The following is a 25,118-nucleotide window of genomic DNA, read 5'->3' on the forward strand; positions in this document are numbered from 1 at the left end:
ATTCTTAGCACCTATGCCCTTGGAAAGTTTACCCAATTAAATTATTTAAAATAAAAGTTAACTTAAAATATGTTTCATTTCTACTATCAAATGCTGAGCAATGCCAGTTTGCCCAGGTAGTACATTGTCTCTGAATAAACTAAGGTACTTCTGTATACTTTGACAAAAAATAGAGAAAGTAACACAGATCAAGCTTAGAGACCTGTACAAGTCCACCAGACAGTTACTGTATCCACATCTGGCAAAACATGTATCAATGATGATAGAAAACATGATTTTTAAGCATCATCTACATAAAAAGTAAAAATTTAATTAGAATGAAAATAGAATATGTCCTTTAAAATTTATGCTATCTTCAACTGTAACTTGTAAATTGCAACTCAAGTGGTTCATTCATTAAATTATTTTTAAAGCTTATGAATAATAATTCTGAAAGCATAAACATGTTTGGAAACTTTATATTAATAACCTCAGCCCTAAAACCTTACTATAAAGTTGAAATGAGATAAGGAAACAATACAATGGAAGATGGTGCATTACAGATACTGATAAGAGAGAGCTGCCTAAAACATGCATAGATACTTGTTTATATGAATCAAACATTTATTCCTCACCCATGTAGGTAAGAATGTTCCTTCACAAGACAATCTGGGAACTACATCCCTTCAGATTTCAGTATCTTCTCTCTTGCACTGATGCTTTGATGACTGCCCCAAATGCTTCTGTTGTCATAATCTTGCTATTTCTGGAATGAGATGGGGTGTATTTCTGTGTTTCCACTGAGTTCATTCCAGAGGGTACCTGAAGCCTCTCCTGGTATCTTCTATTTCATCTGATTTAAAGGAGACACTAAACCATGGCCAGCACCAAAATAGTGCAAGCCTCCAGATGTTCAGTTTTCCTGAGCATTCGAAGGCAGGAACCTAGCATTGTTCACAACCATCAAACACATTTATGGAGAGTATATGGACACCTTTAACTGGGAAAACTCCACTGGCTTGTGTCATTCTGCTTACCTTAGTGTCCACTCTTATGGAGTTGGCTGCTGTGTGATTGTAGATATGGGAGAATTCATGTTGTACATCAGTAAGTAGAAAGAGGACAGCATTTCATGCTTGTACATCAGGAATCTGGAGACTTTTCCTATAAATTCAGTTCAGTCTTAGAAAGGAGGACGTTTTAGAGGATAGAAATATATTTAAAAATAACTCTTTTGCAGTATTAAAATAAAACATGTGCTTGTTGTTTTCTTAATTGTTTTGAACTTAATTTATAGACAGCATTTAAATATAATATTAATTTATTAAACCATTGCAACCCATTTCAAAATTTTGCTTATTTTTAAATGCCTGTTTTTTTTTTAAATTGGAATTGCAGATTTCATAGACATCATTTTACATGCTTCTCCTATCACAGATCATAGCAGCCACAGTCTAAACACTACAGCCTAATTGTGAATTCCCTCTGAAAATGAATTAGAAGAATTATAATTCTCACTAATGTCAACCAGTTCCTTAACAGTTCTAGTTATGACCTTCTCCTGTTTTATATGAAGTAGCTTTGCTGAGTGTCTGTTCAAACTCTGAGGCTCCTTCTAATTTTTTCTCTCATCTTGAAGTAGGGGCATCCTCAGCAAAATCACTGTCCCTTATGTGTTATCTACAGCAGGTTATCAAGGAACTGGATATTTTGCAACTGGAATTTGAAGAATTTTCCATGGGATTTGAGGGCCTGAAGCTCCACCTACCCCAGAGCTTGGAAACTTTTAATCATCATGAATTTCTAAGACACAATGTGTGTGTGGCGGTGGGGGTATGGGGGCTGGGGTGAGGGGGTATTACTTCCTTGCTTGTTTATAAATTTCTATGTCCTCAAAGAATTAGAGAATTTTTTCTTTTGTTTGATCTTCTGCATTTTAATCTAAGACAAGATTATATCCATCCAAAAGAAACAGAAATTTCTGAGACAACTGAATGTTTATCAAAAAATAAAATGTTTATTTACATGTGGAAATATTTGCTGACTGGTCAAAATGTTGTTTTAATCCCAAAACTGGGTTTGAAGATTCATTGGGTTTGACACTAAAAGTAAAATTTTGGTAGTTAATTTTTCTCTTTTCACATAGAGTGGATACGGCTGGTCATTGTCATTTTAGAGAAACCTGAAGCATCAGAGAAAACTTCTGCTAGCTCACTGGAATCTTTCAGAAAAGACCCTGCAAAAAGCTACAATTCATTTGTTCATTATTAAATATTTTATTCTATTTAGTTTTCAGCCATCATATAGAAAGGCATCTGGGCAGCATAACTAAAATAACCTATAGGGTTAAACTCTTTGAGTCTATTGTCTTTAGTAAACTATGCAAAAAAAAAAAAAAAACCAAATTCTTCTCTGAATATTAGAGAACATCTGCAGCATTCACATTTATTAACTTTTCTGTGAGTCCAGTTGAAGATGACTCAGTATGCAAAAAGAATTCAAAACATTCATGTAGATGCAACCAACTTGTTAAATAAGAAACACAGAGCCAAATGCAGAGTTAATAGGCCAAGAGGTCAGAGCAATAGCTAAGAGCTGAAAACCTTATCCTTCACTGCTGTTGCTGTCCTTCCTCTCAGCAAGAGGCCTACTTCCTGTGTCTGTCTGTCCTTTTATTGAATTTCTGTTCTGCCTTCTCATTGGTTGTCAACCTAACCACATGACCTCCTCGTCACTGCCTGTCTATACAGACCTCCAGATCATCTATGGTTGGTGTTGAGATTAATACTTGTGTCTCCATGCTGGCTGTATTCTTGAGCCACACAGAGATCTGCCTAGCTCTGCCTCTCAAGTGCTAGGATTAAAGGTGTGCTCCACCACCATCCAGCTTCTGCTATGGCTTGCTATTAGCTCTGACCCCTAGGCAACTTTATTTATTAACATACAAATAAAATTACATTTCAGTACAATTAAAATATTACCATTCAGTCAACTACTAATAAACTTCAATATTTAATGACAAATGAAGTCAGAATACTCATGAGGAGTCTGGAAATTAAATATTTAAATTAAACATCTAGGTGAGTAACTCTGATTTAGTATTTTTCATTATACTGTTTTACCTACCAACTCATATTTCATTCTTGTATTGTTAGGACATGAATTTCGATTATGACCGTTGTTACTATGGCAGCACATCATGCCAGATACAAATATAGTGCTTCAAACAGTCATTTCTCATATTAATCACTGAATTGTATTATCATGGTGATGATGAAAAGTATCAAATTCTTGACATCCAGATTTGTAAAATTCATTTAGCCATTTGTATTAGATCTACAGAAAAAGGCAACAGTAGTATCATATGGAAATGATAATTATAACATGAAATTATAATATGGAAAACTAAATCAGATTATCAGAACATCATCTGCCAAGACAAAATAAAAACCAAATCTCCAGAATCATGGGCCAATACCCTTATTCTCAGATTTTTTTCATGAGTAGTGAATATACCATGGTACATTTATGTTGTCATATGTTGCCATGGTATATTGGAATTATTTACTGAAAGAAACATATACCAAAGTTATACAATTTTTTAAATTTAATTCAAATAAATTTAGTCATCTTCCTACATATTAGCACATGTATTTGGTTACATTGAAATAGGTTTTCTAAATTTAAAAAAAAAAAAATGAAAGTAGCCAGGCATAGGTGGCACACGCCTTTAATCTCAGTAGTTGGGAGGCAGAGCCAGGCAGATCTCTGTGAGTTTGAGGCCAGCCTAGGCTACAGAGTGGGTTCCAGGAAAGGCTCAAAGCTACACATAGAACCCTGTCTCGAAAAAACAAAACAAAACGAACAAACAAGAAAAATGAAAGTTTTATTTTCTAGAGAAAATTCAGCCAATATGTGCCAAGGCAAAGAAAGAAAATGGTTAACAAAACTGAGATCATATGACTAAACTTAGTTTGATTAGATTTGAATATTTTAGTCTCATCAGATCATTTGAAATATCTGAATCAAATTTAAGTGAAGCTTTAAAATTACCTAAAGAACCAACGTGAATTTGTACTATACTGAGTATTATCTACAAAAATGTCTTAAATTTGACACTCAGTCCTGGGATGAGAAAACAGTCAGACTGGAGAATGAACATGTGTACTTTAGATGGTCATGGGCAATAAAATGAAATATTAAAATCCATTCATTACAAGAACCACTACTGTTTCTAGTTAAATTCCCAAAATTAACAAGAATTAGAAAAAGGACACAAATTGTAGATTTAAAAAAAAAAAAGAAAGAAAAGGAAAAAAAAACAGCCAAAGAGACAAGAGACAATATTTATAGTTATTTCAAACTGAAAGAGTAACCAGAATTATAGGAAGATTTAAACACAAACCAAGCAACAGTTGGTATTCAATGAGGGACAGACTGAGAAGGATCTGAAGAAATTAGAGGCAAATATGATCATCCTTCATTGTACACATTGAGGATATTCACAAGAATAAGTTTTATAAAAAGAAGACATAGTATTTGAAAATTCAAAGGGAGGTTAGTTGATGTATTAGGATGATATTTGACAAATTTGTGACCTAATATAATCATTGATTGACTGCCTAAATCTTCTTATGGATAGTTTCATGCCCCTCAGTTCACAAAGGATCATTTATTAACATTGAAAGTTTGTATAAAGTTGTTAAAAATTAAAAAGAAACTTTATAGATACAAATAATTTGATTATTTCATATAATCCCTAGTAAATTACCCAAATTGCCACTTCCCAGCAGATATGAGAACAAATATGATATTTTAAGAAATGAAGCCATGTGGCGGTAGCACACACCTTTAGTCCCACTACTCAGGATGCAGAGCCAATTGGATCTCTGTGAGTTCAATGCCAGAATGGCCTACAGAGCAAGATCCAGGACAAGCACCAAAACTACACAGAGAAACCCTGTCACAAAAAAGAAAAAGAAAAAAGAAAGAAAGAAAAGAAAAAATAAATATATTGACCTAGGGCATCTGGTCTTATGCTGAGGTTCTTGATCCATTAGGACCTGATTTTCTGCTGGGTGACAGGTAAGAATCTATTTTCATTCTTTTCATTCTTTTACATGGAACTAAACAGTTTGATGAAAAGCATTTTGTTCTTCAATTTCTGTGATGAATCATAGTTTTCATGGTGCTAGAAGGTACTACACATATAACCAGAAGACCAAAGTCATCATCAATCTCACCCAGCAATGGACCCTGCTACCTGAAATAGCATCCAGTAAGCTTATACTGGTACAATAGAGACATACATAACGTGGAAATACCAACCACTTGTTAAAATGATATTTAAGGCCCACTCCATGAACTGGAACACATACATACTGAACACTGCTAAGTCCCATTCATATACAAGAAGCCATTCACAATTGATATCTCCTAGGAGATGAAAATCATTTTTTCCAGTGAAGTGATACTGCATATATCAACCACAATCTAGGGCAAGTACCATGTGTGGGTTTTACCTACTAACAGAAGAAGAGGGTGAAAGATCCCTAGAATTGGAGTTACTGATGAATATAGGCTGTTCTGTGGGTGCTGAAAATGAACTGTAGGGCAACAAGTTTTTAACCACTGGGCGATGACACTACTAGGCCCAAAGAAAAGTTTTGGAGATGATTCTTCATTCACTGAACTGAACATAAAACCAATCTTTCCTCTCTCTCTCTCTCTCTCTCTCTCTCTCTCTCTCTCTCTCTCTCTCTCTCCTCCCCTCTTCTCTTCTCTCAGATTTTTGAGATATTGACAGCATCAGCTACTTAATTTCCATAAATATTTTATGAAAAATATGCCAATCCTTATGAAAATGATGACATTGTCTAATAACAATTATGCTGTGTAATAATCCTCTTGTGCATTGTCAAGATTTGCCACTCGAATTGGTTTTAATAAATCACTGATTAGCTGATACATGAGCAGAAAGTTAGGAAGGAAAGCCAAACTGAGAATGTAGTAGGGGGGAGGGTAGAGTAAGGAGTCACCAGCCAGATGCAGAGGAAACAAGATAAGAATGTCATTTTGAGAAAATTTACCAAGCCACATGGGTAAAGATAGATAAGAATTATAGGTTAATTTAAGTGTGAGAGCTAGTTAGTAATAAGCCTGAGCTACCAGCTGATCATTTATAAGTAATATTAATTCTTGGAGTCAATTATTTAAAAAGTGGTTGCTGGGTATTTGGGAAGAGGCAAGTGGGAGCAAAACTTCAGCCTTTAGATTTCTAACACAAAGATCAAATATAGTTTTCTGGCACAAGTAATGTTTATTTATAAGATTTGCTACTCTACTATTCTTCTCTTTTAAAACATATTTTTCTACTTGTTAGTTCCTTCTCTAATTCCTCCAAAAGGGTTTCATAGTAAATATATGATGGGGAGTATAACTAGGAAATTGCAACTGTCAAGTCCAGAAGGATTTACCTGAAATTCTGATTGTGTTGAAATACAAATGGCTTACTTCTTGTGACAAGAGAATTGGAATTTGGAAACATGAGTCACCAGTCAGCTCCTTAATGCTATCAAGTCAATTTATCGTGTTTTTTCCCAAGAAAGAAGTTCTTGGATTTGGCTCCTCTCAGACACAATTATGAAAGATGAAGCTTTGACCAATCACCATCTTTTTACTCACCTCTCATACAGCAACACATGTAGAACCACCTGAGCACTTTTTAATGAAGAGCACTTTTCATAGAAAATGAATAACATGTATGTCAGGAATGGATTGACACCATTACTAAACAACCAACAGTACAAAGGCCATGTCATAAACTTGCTTTTAAAAACATCACCACTTTCTGCCTTTAGGAATAAAAAATAAAAAATATTTTACTTGATAGACTTAAGCTCACTGTTATATCATTGAAGTTATATATTTGGGGGAGAAATTGTAATTATGTAGACAAAATGTGGAAAATGAATGCATGGAAGCATTGTTATTGCCTCTATTTTTATTTTCTTTAATAATATATTATTCTCAGTTAAGAAAGACATTTTTTAAGAAATTTCAATGCATTTCTGAATGTTCTACTATCCTTTCTTATCTCTTATGTACTTTTTGTGGTCACAGAAACACACATATGAAACATTCAAGAGCTAATTGAATTCATCCCACTTGCCTTCATAAACTATTTCAACCATTTTTTAAGTTGTAAACTCCAGCTGAAAGTTAGCCATTAGTATAAGTTACAGTTCCTATTTAACCAACAGGAAAAAAATCAGGCATGGAGGGGTTCAGGCTTGCCCTCCTGCACAAACATTTACTGAAGAGCAGATCTGAAGATGTAGGTTCAATTCTCCCTAGTTTACATCTTATCCTTTATTTTGCACATCTCATCCACATCAGCAGTCATCATGAACCTTTCTTATACCACCTTACAAATAAGCCCTTAAGAATAGTGTTTCTGAGTCTGATTCATGGAGTTGGAGGAAACAAAAAAGGAAAGGATTTCAGAAACACTTGGGATTTTGAAATATGTCACCTTCATGAGAAGGTTATATTTTTCTGAGAATGTCTGACTTCTAATACCCAGAATAAATCTACCAACTTATTTATTTTGTGAAATCAGTTAATAGCATATCATTACAATTTTAAATGAGCTGTACAAACATAATACCTCAAATAAGCATAGAAATATACATACAGTATAACAAAATTAAGTTTGTATCAATAAACTAAAATCTATATCAATGTAAATCATTTAAACAAGTTGTTGCTCTTTAAAAGTAGGTTCAGCAATTACCCTTTTATCCTATCATATCTACATCATATCCCCTTTTTTTCTTTAGAAAGATATTGCAATTATAATCAACCTATTTTAAATAAAAATATTGGTTTTTCTCTGTCCCACACCAGAGGGCTCTTATGATTTGGGACACAAGAATCTCTTAACCTTTTAACCTTTTTTTTTTCCAGAAATATGTCTGGGTTTAGAGAAAGAGTGAGCCAATTCCATCTCCAAAGCCAGCTTGATATATTTCGGAATTTGTGCGTAGTTTCTCTTACTACTTCCTGCTGGAGGGAAGTGCTGTATCTTATGGGGACATAAAAAAATTTTAGGATTATAGAGTAGTCCATGAAGGTGTATCATTTGAGCAAGTTGCCTTGAAACTGTTTTGGATGTTGGATCATCTGGGCCATGGTGTCATTGGAGACCATTCGGGGGTCTTGGCTGCTCAAACCAAGTATCTTAATCTGGAACAAATCCATAGTTTCTGGCTTTCTGTGGAAACAAAAACAGAGACTCTTCCAAAGCAACATATCCTTATATCCAAATTTTGAAGTCAAGTTACATTTAAAATTTTTGTATTTATTTAATTCAACAGCTTTTATGATCAAATCATTTTTTGTAATTAAAAATCCCAAAGACAACACAATCCAGATTCTCTGTGTAATATCTATCTCATGTGGCTTGTTTTTATACTACCTTTACTGTCTCTTTAAAGACTATTTTTAAAAACTATATTTTTTATATAACTGTATATATTTCTTTTTATCTCTCTTGTAAGCCTATGTACATTTTTATACACATTATAAAGCATTTAAAGTCTTGTTCCATCTGAATCTGCCTTATTGTGAACCTATTGGTTTAAACTACAGCATTTGTTGTAAGACTGAAATGCTATTGTGGCTGCTGGCTCTGCCCACCCCAGCTTCCCAAAGTCACAGTGGTACAGTTTACTGCCAGCTCTGGATCTGGATCCATGTGTACCATCAACTATCAGAAGCATTTCTATCAAAGCAGCATGTAGCCCAGAAAACTTTTTTTTTTTTTTTTGAGTAGCAGTAAAGGCCAAATCCACCAGGCAGTGTAATGTAAGGCTTACAGATGCCTCATTCCAGCCATACTAATGGTCAAAGGCTAATGCCAGGAACCCATCAACTTGAGAGAGCCAACTAGGAAGCTGTTTTTAGCTCCATTTTGAATTGCTTTTCAAACATTCTCAGGTTTAGGGTGGAAACTCAAGCCATTGGATGCCATTTGTAGCTGGAGACCTTTTCTCCAGTCCCTGCTAAGCCCTGTTAGTCTGACAAGCCACTTATAAAATAAACACACAGACGGTTATATTATTTAAACTTCTTGGCCGTTAGCTCAGGCCTACCATTGTCTAGCTCTTACTCTTATATTCAGCCCATTTCTATTAATCTATACTTTGCCATGTGGCTTGTGGCTTACTGGTACCTTACATCTTCCTTGTCCTGGTGGCCGCTGGCAGTGTCCCCTTCTGCCTTCCTGTTCTCTCAAGTCTCTTCTCTGTCTCAAAAAGTAAAGCAAAGCCAACAAACAAACAAAATGAAACATGAAGAACAAGCTAGTATGCAGAGCTCCATTCCTCCATAGAGTCTGCTTGAGGTCCTGCTTCAAATTCGTTCTTGAGTTCCTGTCCTGAAGTCCCTTCGTGATGGAATGTGACCGGAGAATTATGAGATGAAGTAAACTCTCTCCTCTCCAGGTTGGTTATGTTTATGGTCTGTCAAATAGCAATAGAAATAAGACACATCTACATACAAAAAGTAAAACCACAACCCATTTCTCATTATGTGTGTCATAAACCATATAACACCTTAATTATAAAGTCTTAAAACTTCAAATTTTTTTTCTATATTATTATGTGTTTTAAATTTTATACATCAGCCATGGGTTCCCCTGTCCTCCACCCTCCCCCAATGACCCCCACCTTCCCCCCAGCCCCTCCCCTCCATTCCCATGTCCTCCAGGATCCAGGCACCCCTGGGGATTCATTTAAACCTGGTGGATTCAGCACAGGCAGGTCCCTTCAGCTGCTTCCAGACTGAGCAAAGTGTCCCTGTGTTAGCCCAAGGTTTCAAACAGCCAGCTCATGCACTAAGGACAGATCCTGGTACCACAGACTGGGTGCCTCCCAAACAGATCAAGCTATTCAGTTGTCTCACTTATCCAGAGGGCCTGATCCAGCAAGGTGCTCCACAGCCTTTGGTTCATAATTCATGTGCTTCCATTTGTTTGGCTATTTGTCCATGTGCTTTTTGCAATCTTGGATTCAACAATTCACGCACTTGCAGACCCTCCTCTTTCTCAACAGTTGGACACCTGGAGCTCCACCTGGGGCCTGGCTGAGGATCTCTGCATCCACTTCCATCAGTTATTGGATGAGAGTAACAAGAAGACTGTTAGCGTGTTTGGCTATCTGATCACCAGACTAGGTCATATCAGGCTTTCTCTCAACCATTGCCAGCAGACTACAGAGGATATATCATTATGGATTTTTGGGGACCTCTCGAGCACTCTGCCTATTCCTGTTCTCATGTGGTCTTCATTTATCATGGTCTGTTATTCCTCATTCTCCCTTTCTATTCTTGATCCAGCTGGGATCTCCTGCTCCCCTAAGCTTTATTTCCCTCCAATCTTGCCCTTCAATACTCCCACTGTCGTCCAGGTTGTTCATGTAGATCTCATCCATTTCTCTGTCATTGGGTGATCCTTGGGTCTTTCCTAGGGTCCCGTTTTCTAGGTAGCCTCCCTGGCATTGTGAAGCAGTCTAGTCATATTTGTTTTATATCTAGTATCCTCCTATGAGTGAGTACATAACGTGTTTGTCCTTCTGAGTCTGGGTTACCTCACTCAGGATGATGTTTTCTAGATCCATCCATTTGTCTGCAAAACTCATGATGTCATTGTTTTTCTCTGCTGAGTAATACTCCATTATGTATATGTACCATATTTTCTTTATCCATTCTTCAGTTGAAGGGCATCTAGGTTGTTTCCAGGTTATGGCTATTACAAAGAAAGCTGATATGAACATAGCTGAGCAAATGCCCTTGTGGTATGATTGAGCATTCCTTGAGTATATGCCCAAGAGTGCTATAGCTGGGTCTTAGGGGAGATGGATTCCCAAATTTTCTAAGGAAGCGCCATATTGATTTCCAAAGTGGCTGTACAAGCTTGCATTCCCACCAGCAGTGGAGGAGAGTTCCCCTTGCTCCACATCCTCTCCAGCAAAAGCTGTCTTCTGTGTTTTTGATCTTAGCCATTCTGACAGGTGTAAGGTGGTATCTCAGACTTGTTTTGATTTGCATTCCCCGGATAATTAGGGATGTTGAACAATTCCTTAAATGTCTTTCAGCCATTTGAACTTCCACTGTTGAGAATTCTCTGTTTAGTTCTATAGCCCATCTCTTAATTGGACTGTTGGGCATTTTGATGTATAATTTCTTGAGTTCATTATCTATTCTGGATATCAGCCCTCTGTCAGATGTGGGTTTGGTGAAGACCTTTTCCCATTCTGAAGGCTGTCCCTATGTCTTGTTGACCATGTCCTTTGCTATACAAAAGCTTCTCAGGTTCAACAGGTCCCATTGATTGATTGCTTCTCTCAGTGTCTGTGCTACTGGTGTTATTTTTACAAAGTGATCTCTGGTGCCAATGCATTCAAGAGTACTTCCTACTTTCTCTACTATCAGGTTCAGAGTAGCTGGATTTATATTGAGGTCTTTGATCCACTTGGATTTAAGTTTTGTGCATGGTAACAGATATGAATCTATTTGCAGCCTTCTACACATTGACATCCAGTTATGCCAGCACTATTTGTTGAAGATGCTTTCTTTTTTCCATTGTACATTTTTGGCTTCTTTGTCAAAAATTATATGTTCATAGGTGTGCGGGTTAATGTCAGAGTCTTCAATTCGATTCCATTGGTCCACATGTTGGTTTTTATGCCAGTACCAAGCTGTTTTTATTATGGTAGCTCTATAGTAGAGCTTGAGGTCGGGGATTGTTTTATTGTACAGGATGATTTTGGCTATACTGGGTTTTTTTGTTTTTCCATAGGAAGTTGAGTATTATTCTTTCCAGGTCTGTGAAGAAATGTGTTGGTAATTTGATGGGGATTGCAAGAAGTCTGTAGATTGCTTTTGGTAAGATAGCCATTTTTACTATGTTAATCCTGCCTATCCATAATCATGGGAGATCTTTCCATTTTCTGACATCTTCTTCAGTTTCTTTTTTCAGGGACTTAAAGTTCTTGTCATATAGGTCCTTCACATGCTTAGTTAAAGTAACCCCAATGTATTTTATATTATTTGTGGCTATTGTAAAGGGTGATGTATCTCTGATTTCCTTCTCAGTCTGTTTGTCTACCATATATAGGAGATTACTGATTTTTTTGAGTTGATCTTGTATCCTAATGTTCCTGAAGGTTTTTATTAGCTATATCAGTTCCTTGGTTGAATTTTTGGGGACACTAATGTATACAAACATGTCATCTGCAAATAGGGAGAACTTGACTTCTTCCTTTCCAATTTGTATCCCCTTAATCTCTTTATGTTGTCGTATAGCTCTGGCTAGAACTTCAAGTACTATATTGAATAAGTATGGGGAGAGGGGACACCCTTGACTTGTTCCTGATTTTAGTGGTATTGCTTTGAGTTTCTCTCCATTTAATTTCATGTTGGCTGTTGGCTTGCTGTAGATTGTCTTTATTAAATTTAGGTATGTTCCCTGTTTTCCTGATAGCTCCAAGACCTTTATCATGAAGGGGTATTAGATTTTGTCAAATGCCTTTTCTGCATCTAGTGAGATGATCATGTGTTTTTTTTGTCTTTTTTCTTTCAGTTTGTTTATATGGTGTATTACATTGACGGACTTTCATATGTTGAACTATCCTTGCATCCCTGGGATGAAGCCTACTTGATCATGGTGGATAATTGTTTTGATGTGTTCTTGGAGTCTGTTTGTCAGAATTTTATTGAGTATTTTTGCATCAATGTTCACGAGGGAGATCGGTCTGCAGTTCTCTTTCTTTGTTGCATCTTAGTTAGGTTTAGGAATCAGGGTAATTATAGCCTCATAGAAGGAGTTTGGGATTATACCTTCTGCTTCTATTGTGTGGAACAATTTAAAGAGTATTGGTATTAACTCTTCTTTGAAGATCTGGTAGAATTCTGCAGTGAAACCATCTGGTCCTGGGCTTTTTTTGGTTGGGAGACTTTTAATGACTGATTCTATTTCCTTAGGGGTTATTGGACTATTGAAATGGTTTATCTGGTCTTGATTTAACTTAGGTATGTGGTACCTATCCAGAAAATTATCCATTTCCTTTAGATTTTCCAGTTTTGTGGAGTAGATAGAGTCTTTTGAAGTATGACATGATGATTCTCTGGATTTCCTCATTGTCTGTTGTTATGTCCCCCTTTTCATTTCTGATTTTGTTAATTTGGATGCTCTCTCTCTGTCTTTTGGTTAGTTTGGATAAGGGCTTGTCTATCTTGTTGATCTTCTCAAGGAACCAACTCTTTGTTTCATTAATCCTTTGTATTGTTCTCTTTATTTCTATTTTATTTATTTCTGTTCTCAATTTGATAATTTCCTGGTGTCTGTTCCTCCTGGGAGACTTTGCTTCTTCCTGTCCAAGGACTCTCAGGTGTGCTGTCAAGTCACTAGAATGGGATTTCTCCAGCTTCTTTTTGTGGGCATTTAGTGCTATGAATTTCCCTCTTAGCACTGTTTTCATAGTGTCCCATAAGTTTGGGTATGTGGTGTGTTCATTTTCATTGATCTCTAGGAACTCTTTAATTTCTTTCTTATGTATTTCTTAACTCATTGGTGATTCAGTTGAGCGTTATTCAGTTTCCATGAGATTGTAATATTTCTGTAGTTTTTTCTGTTGTTGAAATCTAACTTTAAAACATGGTGGTCTGATAGAACACTGGAGGTTATTCCAATTGTTTTGTATCTGTTGAGATTTACTTTGTGGCCAAGTATGTGGTCGATTTTAGAGATGGTTCCATGAGGTGCTGAGAAGAAGGTATATTATTTTTTGTTTGTGTGGAATGTTCTGTAGATATCAAGTTCATTTGAGCCATAACATCAGTTAAGTCCATTATGTCTCTGTTAAGTTTCAATTTGGCCGATCTGTCCAGAGGTGAAAGTGGGGTGTTGAAGTCTCCCACTATTAATGTGTGGGGTTTTATATGTGATTTGAGCATAAGTAATGTTTCTTTTACATATGTGGGTGCCCTTGTGTTTGGGGCATAAATGTTCAAAATTGAGACTTCATCTTAGTGGATCTTTCCTGCTATGAGTATGTAATGTCCTTCATCATCTCTTTTGATTGATTTTAGTTTGAAGTCTATTTTGCTGGATATTAGGATGGCTACACCAGCTTGCTTCTTAAGACCATTTGATTGGAAAGTCTTTTCCCAGCCTTTTATTCTTAGGAGGTGTCTGTCTTTGAATTTGAGGTGTGTTTCTTTTATGCAGCAGAAAGATGGGCCCTCTTTTCATATCCATTCTGTTAATCTGTGTCTTTTTATAGGTGAATTAAGTCCACAGATGTTAAGGGATAATAATGATCAGTGATTGTTCGTTCCTGTTGTTATTTTTATATTTTAGTGGTAGTTTGTGTCTACTTCTCTTCTTTGGGGTTTACTGCTGTGGTGTTATCTATTGCCTGTGTTTTCATGGGTGTATCTGCCTTCCTTAGTTTGGAATTTTCCTTCTAGTGCTTTCTGTAGGGCTGGATTTGTGGATAAGTATTGTTTAAATCTGTTTTTTTCTTGGAAGGTCTTGTTCACTCCATCTATGATGATTGAAAGTTTTGCTGGTATATTAGTCTATGCTGGCATCCATGGTCTCTTAGTGTCTGCATTATATCTGTCTAGGTCCTTCTGGCTTTCAAAGTCTCCATTGAGAAATTGGGTGTTATTCTGATGGGTTTGCCTTTATTAGTCACTTGGCCTTTTTCCTTTGCTGCCCTTAATATTCTTTCTTTGTTCTGTACGTTTAGTTGTTAATTATTATGTGGCAAGGGGACTTTTTTGGGGGGTCTAGTCTGTTTGGTGTTCTATAGGCTTCTTGTATCTTCATAGGCATTTCGTTCTTTAAGTTGGGAAAGTTTTCTTCTATGATCTTGTTAAATATATTTTCTGTGCCTTTGAGTTGGAATTCTTCTCCTTCCTCTATCCCTATTATTCATAGGTTTGGTCTTTTCATGGTGTCCCAAATTTTCTGGACATTTTGGGTCATGACTTTGTTGGTTTTGGTGTTTTCTTTGACTAATGAATCTATATTTCTTCTACTGTATCTTCAACACCAGAGATCCTCTCTTCCATGTCTAGCATTCTGTTGGTTATACTTGTATCCGAAGTTCCTGTTTGTTTACTCAGTTTTTCTATCTCCAACATTCCTTCTGCTAGTGTCTTCTTCATTTTTTCTATTCCCCTCTTCAGGTCTTGAATTGTTACCTTGCTTTTTCATGATTTTCATTCAAGGATTTATTGTTTTCTTCTGCTTTAATTGTCCTTTCCTCTATTTTTTATAGTGTTCTTCCCTTTTTTTGTTTGTCTGTTCCTCTACTTTATTTTTGATTACTTCTATATAAGGCTCTAGCCCCTTCATGATGTTACTTATAAGGTTGTTTTCTTCTTCATCTTCCATTCTGTGATGTTCATTTCTAGCTGTTGGAGAAGGGCTAGGTTCTGGTGATGCTGTATTGCTCTTTGTTTTTTTGTATATACTTCTGCCTTGACTTCTGCCCATCTCCTCTTGTGTTCATTCTTGGTCTTATCAGTGTGCTTGGTCCAGAGAGAGTTGACAGATTTAAGGAGCCTCTCTCTGGTCCAGATGGATGCTCTGGGCCAGATGGGAGCGCTGGTCCAGATGAGAGTGCTGGCCAGATAGGAGCTGGGGGGCTGGACTCTGAGTATCGGGAAGTCCCTGAAGTCTCCTTATTTTGCCTAGATGGGAGCTCCTCCTGTCCAGATGGGAGTTCCTCTGGTCTCTGGTCCAGATGGGAGTTCCAGGGCAGAATGGAATCTTGGGGCTGGTCTCTGATTCTCAAGAAGTGGCTGTGGTCTCCAGCAGATGGGTGTGGGGGCAGGGTGTGGAGACTGCAGTGTCTGCCTGCAGTCTTGGAAAAGGGGAGCCTTCCTGCAGGGCCTGCCAATTGGCAGGAAACTGGGGCCAAGCTGGTCAGGTCCTCCCAGAGTGGCCTGTGTCCAGAGGTGGGTCCCAAGGGCAGTTGCCTCTCTGGCTATAACCCCAGGCACTCACCTCTGGTCCAGATGGGAGTTCCAGGGTGGACAGCAGCTGATGGTTGGTCTCTGAGTCTCAGGAAGTGGCTGGGGTCTCAGGCAAATGAGTGTGGGTGCAGGATGTGGAGACTGCAGAGTCTGCCTGCAGTCTTGGAAAAGGGGAGCCTTCCCACAGGGCCCGCTGATTGGCAGGAAACTGGGGCCAAGTTGATCAGGTCCTCCCGGAGTGGCCTGTGTCCAGCTGTTGGACCCAGACGCAGTTGCCTCTCTGACTATAACCCAGGTACTCACTTGTGGTCCAGAAGGGAGGAAAAACTTCAAAAATTTTAAAAATCAACACAAAATACATCTGCTTTTAAAATTGACAAATCATCTGAATAAACATTATTCAAAGGAAGACATAAAATGAGTTAAAAGATAGATGAAAAAAAATTCAGTGTCACTGGTCATTATAGAAATGAAAATTTCAGTGAGGTATAAACTCATTCTAGTTAAAGTGACTATTATCAAAAAGACACTAAATGACAAATGTTGGAAACGATATAGGAAAAGCATATCACATGTTATTGATGAGACTGTTAGTTACTATGGCCAATATGGAAACCTGTAGCTAAAGTTTTACTATCCTGCCAGGTCTACAGCCACTCCAACCCAAGTAAACACACTGAGACTTATCAGTTAAAACTGCTTGGCCATTAGCTCAGGTTAACTATTGACTAGCTCTTACACTTAAACTCTGCTCATTTCTGTTAATGTTTATGTCACCACATGGTCTATGGTTTTATCTGTGTGCCATTACATGCTGCTCCCTGGACAGCAGGCTGGTGTCTCCTCCCTCAACCTTCCTCTTCCCAGAATTCTCCTTATCTTCTTATCCCACTTACCCTATACTTCCTGACTGGCTACTGGGCAATTGGCATTTTATTAAACCAGTGTACTAAAGCATTACCCCACAGCAGAAAATAACATAGTTCTCAAAAAAAAAAGTTATAAATCTCCCCTATGGCCAGAAAAGCCCCTGGTTTTATGAATATACAGAGGAAATGGCATTAATAGGCTGAAGATGCACTTGAACTCCTTTTTCATTGCAATTCTACTCCCAGGAACCAGGAAATGGAACCAGCCTAGTTTAAATGTGGATGAATGGGTAAAGAAAAGCATGACCTAAGCACACAGTGGAATAATAGTTAGCTGCAAAAACACTTAAATCTTGTGATTTGTTACAAAATTGATAAGACTGGGGAAAAATTGTTCAGTGAGATAACCTATGTTCAAAATATCCTATGGAAAAGAGTTAAAGAACATGCTTCACTGTCTGGAGTGATGGCTCAGGACTTAAGACCACTGGCTGTTTCTTAGAGGACACAGGTTTGCTTCCCAGCTCCTACATGGTGACTCACAATTATCTATAACTCCAGTTCCCAAAAATACAGCACTCTCTTCTGCCCAGGCACCAGGCACAAATGTGGTGCACAGACGTGCAATCTGACAAAACACTCATATGCATAAAATAGTAACAATAATAGTAGTAGTAAGCATGAAATTAAAGGGTACATTTCATTATGATCTCTCATGTTTTCATTTCCCAAGAGACAGGTGTCACATGGAAACAATGGAGCTAATTAAAGTAATAACACAGAGCAATGAGGCAGACAAACCAATCCTTTGTCTTCAGTCCTCTATAGAGGGGTGGCAGGACAGAGAAAACTTGGTGACTGGAGATAAAAAACATTGGGTAATACAGGAGGAATATTTGTAGTGTTCTGTACAACAGTAGCATTCCCATAATTCACAGAAATGTCTGTATATTTTAAAATATTCAAAAGAATTTTAATTATCTCAATCAGAGGAAAACGATAAGTATTTGTGATGATGGATATGCCAATTATGTAATTTGATCATATAAATTTCAAAATGTCATATTTTATCAGACAACCGTGTGTAATTATTACATACCAATAAAAACCATTTTCAAGGAAGTTATAGCATTATTTTAAACAAAGTAAAAAATTTGGGGGCAGCTTAAGAACAAGTATTAGGATTTTCCAAGCTTGATATTTCTACTCTTTCCTATATGGAATAGATTATTGGCTCACTGGTAATTCAGACAAACTATACAAGATTTTTGCCTAATTGAACTCTATTGTTTCTTGATTTAGCTCCACTGTTTTACAGGTGAGATCTGCCCTTTGGGAAATAAAGATGTTGAGTGAACATAATGAAGTATCCTTCAACTCTTTAGGATTCTCTCCAAAATATACAACCTGAAGAGCAAAGATAAGAAAATAATATCTTTGAAGCCCTGGATTAAGTCTTTCCTTCATGTCTACTCATTCCAAAAATAAGTAAGTAAATTCAGTGAAACTATGTAGTGGGAATCATTGCTTCAATATCTTTGTTTTTTTTTCTTTTTTATTAAATTATTTAACAATTTCAAACAGAAATGTATCACACTCTGGTCACATTCACCAAGCTCACCAACCCTCAGTTCAACAAGTCCCCCTCCTACTACAATCTTTTCTTTTGTATTGGTTGGGGCTTTTGTTTTTTGACCTTTTGCTTTTAACCAAGTCACCCAGAAGGTTGTAGGCATGGAACTATCCTGGTGCATTGGTGGTGATTTTACCAGTGGCTACACCACTGAATACCATGACTTTTCTTCTCCCAGCAGCCAGCACCTGGCAGAAGCCTTCCAGGAAGGATTGAGTAGCGTGAATAGTACCTCTTTCATCCAAGAATGAATGTTGATGGGTCCAATCTTGTGCAGGATTTGTGCAGTTATCCACAGCTCATGGAAGTTGATGAATGCAACAAACATGGCATGCCTAGAAGAAAGTGTTTCACAGCCCTCATCCCTATTTTCTGGTTCTTATATTTTTCCTCTTCTTTTTCCACATTCCCTGAGGCCTGAAGCAGGTAATATGAAGTAGTTTTGAGGGCCAAACACTCAACAATAACCTATTTCAGCCCCGTGTCCAACAATAATTATTTCCTTGCATTATATTCTGGTTAATAATAAAAAGAAGCTGATAAAGGCTAAAGGCAAAAATTACTCCAGGATTATGAACATAAATACTTACAAAATAGTTTGACAATATGTCCATTTAGTAAAACACAAGCAACAGGTCACACCTAAGACCTACTGCCACTCCAGTCATGAACCCTTGACGAGGTTCACAGTAACAGTCGTAAAACCCCCTGTTGTGGAATTTGGAATCTGACCTAATGAAAACACACTCTATTCCCCCAGAACTGTCATGCCACTGTTGCACCAGTGGGCATATTTTGCCCAGCAGGTTGGTATTGCATCTTGCAGTGTCCACAGCTGTGTTAAACAAACCAACTTTTTATTGGATTTGGTGCCTGCTACACAGGAGGGGGTTCATGGCTAGTACTGTACTGTGGTGAATGCAGAGACTTGTAATTGGTCATACTGAAAGACTCTGAGTGAGACAGACACCCCTATAAGCAGACAGATAGGAAGAGGGACCAGGATTGAGTAATAAAGACAATGAACTTCCAAGGTGACTGGCTAATTTCTCACCCTCCTGACCTGAGACAAAATCCTGGTAGCCAAAACAAAGGTCTCCTGTACCTTTTTCTCCTTTCAGAGTGCCCCTCTGCTGACAGACAGGCTCAGCATCTTCAAGGCCAGATCAGGACATGTTTATAAATTGTGGGCCAATCAGTTATTGTCTTTCTTCAAACTGGCCCACACTGAATTAGGGAGGGAAGTCCCTTTCAGAAATCTAAAACCTCCTATCACTCAAGGAAATACTGGGCTTCAGCTTTCTGAGTTTCTCCTCTGCTTTTTGGGATAGGGTTTTTTCCGTGGTTTGTGTTTCCTCATTCTCAATAAAAGCCTTTCTTCAACTGATGATTATGTCTGATCCTGCTTACTGTATCTGATAATTCTTTGCTACAACCTATAGAGATGGAGTCTTTTTCCTTGCAAATTAATTCTTTAATTGGAGGAAAAGGGATCCCAACAAGAATACTAGCTGGCAAAAAATATTGCTGAGAGTAAGTGATGGTGAGTGCTCAATAATGATAAGTCATCTATACAAGCCTTCTCCTAGTCAAGGCTAAGTGTACACAGTAACAAAGGGCAGGGAGAATGTAGGAGCCAGAGGATAGGGAGAAGAGCTGTGAAATGCTGTCTTCTGGACATAATACTGCTGATAAATACCATAAACTCACAGCATCTGTGGATACCTACACAAGGTCAAGCCAGATAAAAGTTTCATCAAGATTTAGGGAAGGGCTCTTAAGCCCTTACCTGTAGGTGAAGAGCCACTGGCAACTGACGGATGATAAAGGGAGTCACTTTTATTTGAGAATATGGCTGCTGGTATATTGCCCAAAACCCAATGGGTGATCACACACTCATTTATATATGGTCAGCACTAATTAGACAAAGATGGTCAATAATAATAGTAATAATAATAATAATAATAATAATAATAATAATAATAATAGTAAAAGCAGATATGAAATCAGAAGTGAAACAAGATGGTAGGTCCCAGGGGCCATTGGAGGGAGATAGAGGCAATAAATGAGATCCATGAGTGAGATTTTCAGTGAATAAATAAAAATATAATTTTAAAAAACTTTTGTAAAATTTACATAAGTAAATATTCAACCCAATATTTCTAAATGTATTTCACAGACACAGGTTTTCAAGGCTCTTATAGTTGTGTTGTGAGATTCTTACTCTAGATAAGATTTCTGTATAGGAATCCTAGGGAAAAGAAAAGAATGTTTCAGTGATGATTGTGGAAGTTATTTTAGTCTAATAGGATAAACCTCATAGGATTTATAGAAGTCTCACAAAAACTATAAGATTTATAACACATTTAAAAATTGGATAGCTGAAAATAAATTGCAAGCAGAATTTTGAGCTTCAAAATAACTATAGGAGACAGACTAAGAAAACTACTAACTTAAACCTATACACACATGTCATCATTTATGGAAAATGCTGGACATTGCAAAGACAATGGGGAAGAAGCCAAATATGAGCACAAAGGTCATGGGAGAGTCACTTCAGAGCAACACTCAGAATGAAACCACAAAGACTGTGCTAGTCAGCTCCTCATTGCTGTCACAAAGTACTTAAAAGATGATTGGAGGGACAATGGGTCCATTTTGATTCAATGTTTTATGGGTACTGTCCATTAGTATATGGCTCCACTATTACGGACTTGTGGTAATGCAGAATATCATCACTACAGGAAGCAAAGATATCCTGAGAGCTGTATCACATTCACAATAACAAGCTCATGTTAAATCTGCTTTTATTCCTTCTGAGTTCCAACCTACTAGATGGTGCTCCCCAGATGTATGGTGGAATTCTCATCTAAAGTGCTGTCCTTCATGCCAATCTACTCTGGTAGTACTGTCTTAGACAAATCCAGAAGTGTGACTCACTAATCTCCTAGACATCTCAAAATACAGTCTATTGGTGAAATTATTAAGGTGACTCCACATAGTTAAAAGGGAGGTTTATTTTATGGCATAACTTACAAATGAAAGGATAGGTAGATTGTAGGGTCTGGCAAAGGTATGGCTCAGTCTGGCGGTGTTCTTTGAAGAACTCTGCTTGGTCTACCTCCAGCATCCAGGGTCTGGGTACCAAGAGATCCTTCTCCTTTGGATCCTGGGTCATCAGCATCCTCTCTCGGCCCCGCCTTGTAGGCATGACCATTAACGAAGCCTCAATGGGGGTTGGAACTTCCAGGCCAATGCTGGAATGGCTCTCCACTACAACAGTCAAAAACTAAGATTAACCATTACGTATACCTAAGTAGGAGTCAACCCATCTATGGAACAATGTTTTCTACGTGCGTCGTTTACCTTCCTCTCAGTTCACAAGTATTCCAATTCAGAGGTGGAATACTTAAGGAACAGCATCTAAGGAACAACAGAAGCCTCAACCACAGGACTTCTCAAACTAGATAAAGTTCTGCGTGTTACATCTGATCCTGATGTGATTTGATTTAAATTTACAAAGAAATCTCTAGAGAGTAAAGATGAGTTTATGGTGCATCTGAGAAGACAGGTGTTTCAGCGGATGGAAAAGACTATAGCAGATTAAATTCCCTCAAAAGTACATTCTATTTTGGTTGCTTTTCAGAATATTACCATTCTTTCATCAAAAGCCAGAGTCTATCTACTTGAACACTGAATGTACTTCATGACTGTCTTAACTAATGGAATATGGCAGAAATAATTCATTTGACATGTAAGGTTAGGTGTAAAAAGTGTGGTTATCTTACAAGCCTTTTTTAAGCTCTGAGACACCATATACAATGTCCATTATTCTTAAGCTAGTATATTTGATAGAACATTTGGAAAGACCAAATAAAAATGTGGGGAGTTGATGTCCAAGAAGAACCAGCTATATTAGCCCCACTGTTCAAGATATACTGTACATGTGAGTGAAGAATCTTATAGATGATCTGAAAGCCAGTTAATGTATGACTCACCATCATGAGATGATAAGTCGTTTACAGAAGTGTCAAGTTAAGCTGCTCACAAATGTCTAACCCACATAAAATATCTGATAAAAAAATTGAAGGTAAATCTGGTACTTTAGACCATTAAATGCTATGCTGATTTAACACACCCCAGGAGTATCTGACACTGTGCAGTAATTCAGCCTCTGAATAGAATGAAATTTATGTAGATGTTGTGAAAGGATGGTGTTGCAGGGTAGTCATTCAATAGATGGACTTGGGAAACCTACTAATACATTAAGAAATTAAGGCATACTTCCATCTCATATAATGACTGAAAGATAACAGTATGGGGATTAAATAATTTAATACTGAAAGCAAATTTTTCAAAGATTTATATTGTTTCTATATATAACTGGGGTCAGGTTATGAGCCTGAAAAATAGTGCAGAGGATTTTCTTCAGGAATTTGGCTTCCCTATCTCTGGGACAGCTTTAATGGAAAACCCTGATCTCTGTTATTTTCAAAATATTACCTAGAGCCAGACTCTAATTCTAAAAATTATGAAATTCCTAACTCTCCATGTTGGACCCCTATTCTCAGGAATCAACTATCTAAACTACTTTTATTTTTGCCACCATTGAATAAGCAACATTTCATGCATGGCTTTTAGTCAATATGTGTTGAATTCCTGAGCAAGTTGCCCATGACTGATAAAATGTAGATGATCAACTGGAAGTATTAATATTGAAAACTACAATGAATAAATCATTTATAAATTCAGAAAAGGAAGAATTAAGAAAGAGTAGATGTATGCATGTTTATTAAAATAAATGTGAAAGTCAAAGGAAATGAAAGTGAAGTGGGATTGAAATGAATTGTAAGACAGGGTGATGACTGACCTAAAGTAGTAAGCTTATACAAATCTGTTCTCTAAAGAGTGAAAATAATTACTTATATATTCATTTAAATAGCTACTTTTGAATAATAAACTCAATTACCAATAGAGAATAAAATGTTTGCAATAAAACTGTTATCTTTGTAATACATACACACACACACACACACACACACACACACACACACACACACACATATCTATATATCTCCTGGGTTTCATTTTTCAAGAATGAAATATCCCACTCACAACTGAGCTGGACTTTTTGCTCCAAAGTTTCTTCATGGCATTTTTCATTTCTGCATTCCTCAGAGTGTATATTAAGGGATTCAGCATTGGAGTTATGAAAGTTAAAACCACAGTCACAGACTTATCTATGGGAAATGTAGAAGTAGGCCGTGCATACAGGAAGATGCAGGGAACAAAGAACAAAACAACCACAGTAATGTGGGACGCACATGTATACAATGCTTTGCGCTTCCCTTCCAGACTGTGTGCCTTAAGGGAGTGCAAAATGACTCCATAGGAAACTAGAAGAATTAAGAAGGTGACAGAACAAATTGCCCCTCCATTAGCTATCATACAGAGTCCAATGAGATAAGTATTGGTACAAGCTAGCTTTAGCAAGGGGTACATATCACACACGAAGCTGTCAATGATATTTGGACCACAGAAAGGGAGCTGATAAATGAAAATAAACTGAATTAAGGAGTGAACAAAGCCTCCAATCCAGGCCACCAATAGCATGAGAACACACACCCGCCTGTTCATGATGGTCAAATAATGAAGAGGTTTACAGATGGCCACATAGCGATCATAGGCCATCACCACCAGAAGAATGACCTCAGCTCCAGCAAATAAATGATCTATAAAAACTTGAAACATACAAGCCTGGAAGGAAATGGTCTTTGTTTTATAGAGCAAGTCAACAATCATTTTGGGAGCAATGGCAGTAGAATAGACAGTATCTATAAAAGACAAATAAGCCAGAAAAAAGTACATAGGAGAGCCCAGGGACTGGCTGGCCATGATGGTCACCATGATGAGCAGATTGCCCATTACAGTCACAATGTAGATGAGCAAGAATGTGACAAACAGAACCTTTTGGCCCTCAGGGTTCTGGGTGAGGCCCAGGAGGATGAATTCAGTTACATTGTTCCTCTTTTCCATAAGTTCTTCTGAAGGTTATGAACTCACTCAGGTGTCAGAGCCTGTACATAAGAGCAAATGATTTATTTGAAAGGATCCTAATTCCATGTCATAATGTGGTGATTTTCTCAACAATTCTCCCAAGCTTGGTTACACAGGTAGTTTGAATCCCTTTCCCCATTGTCCCACTTTTTATCAAAACTCCTTCTACAACCATAACAGTGAATTTCAGGGTTCTGTCTGCCAGATACTTGGGTGATTTATGACTGAAATGGTCCAGTGAACATATAATCATAGCTAGATGTAAAGTAATATATAAATACAAATCATAAAACTTTGTGCAATTGTATCAGTCACAGTTTGATTGTTCTTTAAATTCTCATTTATTTAGTTGAATCTCAAACTTTCTTAGATATGTAAGTGAGCAAAAAAAATTATCCTATTCATGAAAACACATAAAGGCAATGTTATAAAAAATATGCACATAATCTCAAAGTGCAACAGTGATGGTTGCTTGACAGTGTGTGCTGTATATTTTACCAAAATAAAAAATAATGAAACCTCTATTAACA

At 37.2% G+C, this 25,118-nt stretch overlaps 1 protein-coding gene across 1 annotated transcript; it reads right to left on the bottom strand.

Annotated features, from left to right (window-relative positions):
• Positions 1-23,622: 23,622 nt before the first annotated feature.
• Positions 23,623-24,582, bottom strand: LOC118582392 (olfactory receptor 4A15-like). Its single transcript, XM_036185242.1, has one exon. The coding sequence runs from the start codon at positions 24,565-24,567 to the stop codon at positions 23,623-23,625; it is 945 nt and encodes a 314-aa protein (XP_036041135.1). The 5' UTR covers positions 24,568-24,582.
• Between the last annotated feature and the right edge of the window lie 536 nt (positions 24,583-25,118).

Source organism: Onychomys torridus, chromosome 4 (genome assembly GCF_903995425.1).
Source record: "Onychomys torridus chromosome 4, mOncTor1.1, whole genome shotgun sequence".
NCBI classification, from domain to species: Eukaryota; Metazoa; Chordata; class Mammalia; order Rodentia; family Cricetidae; genus Onychomys; species Onychomys torridus.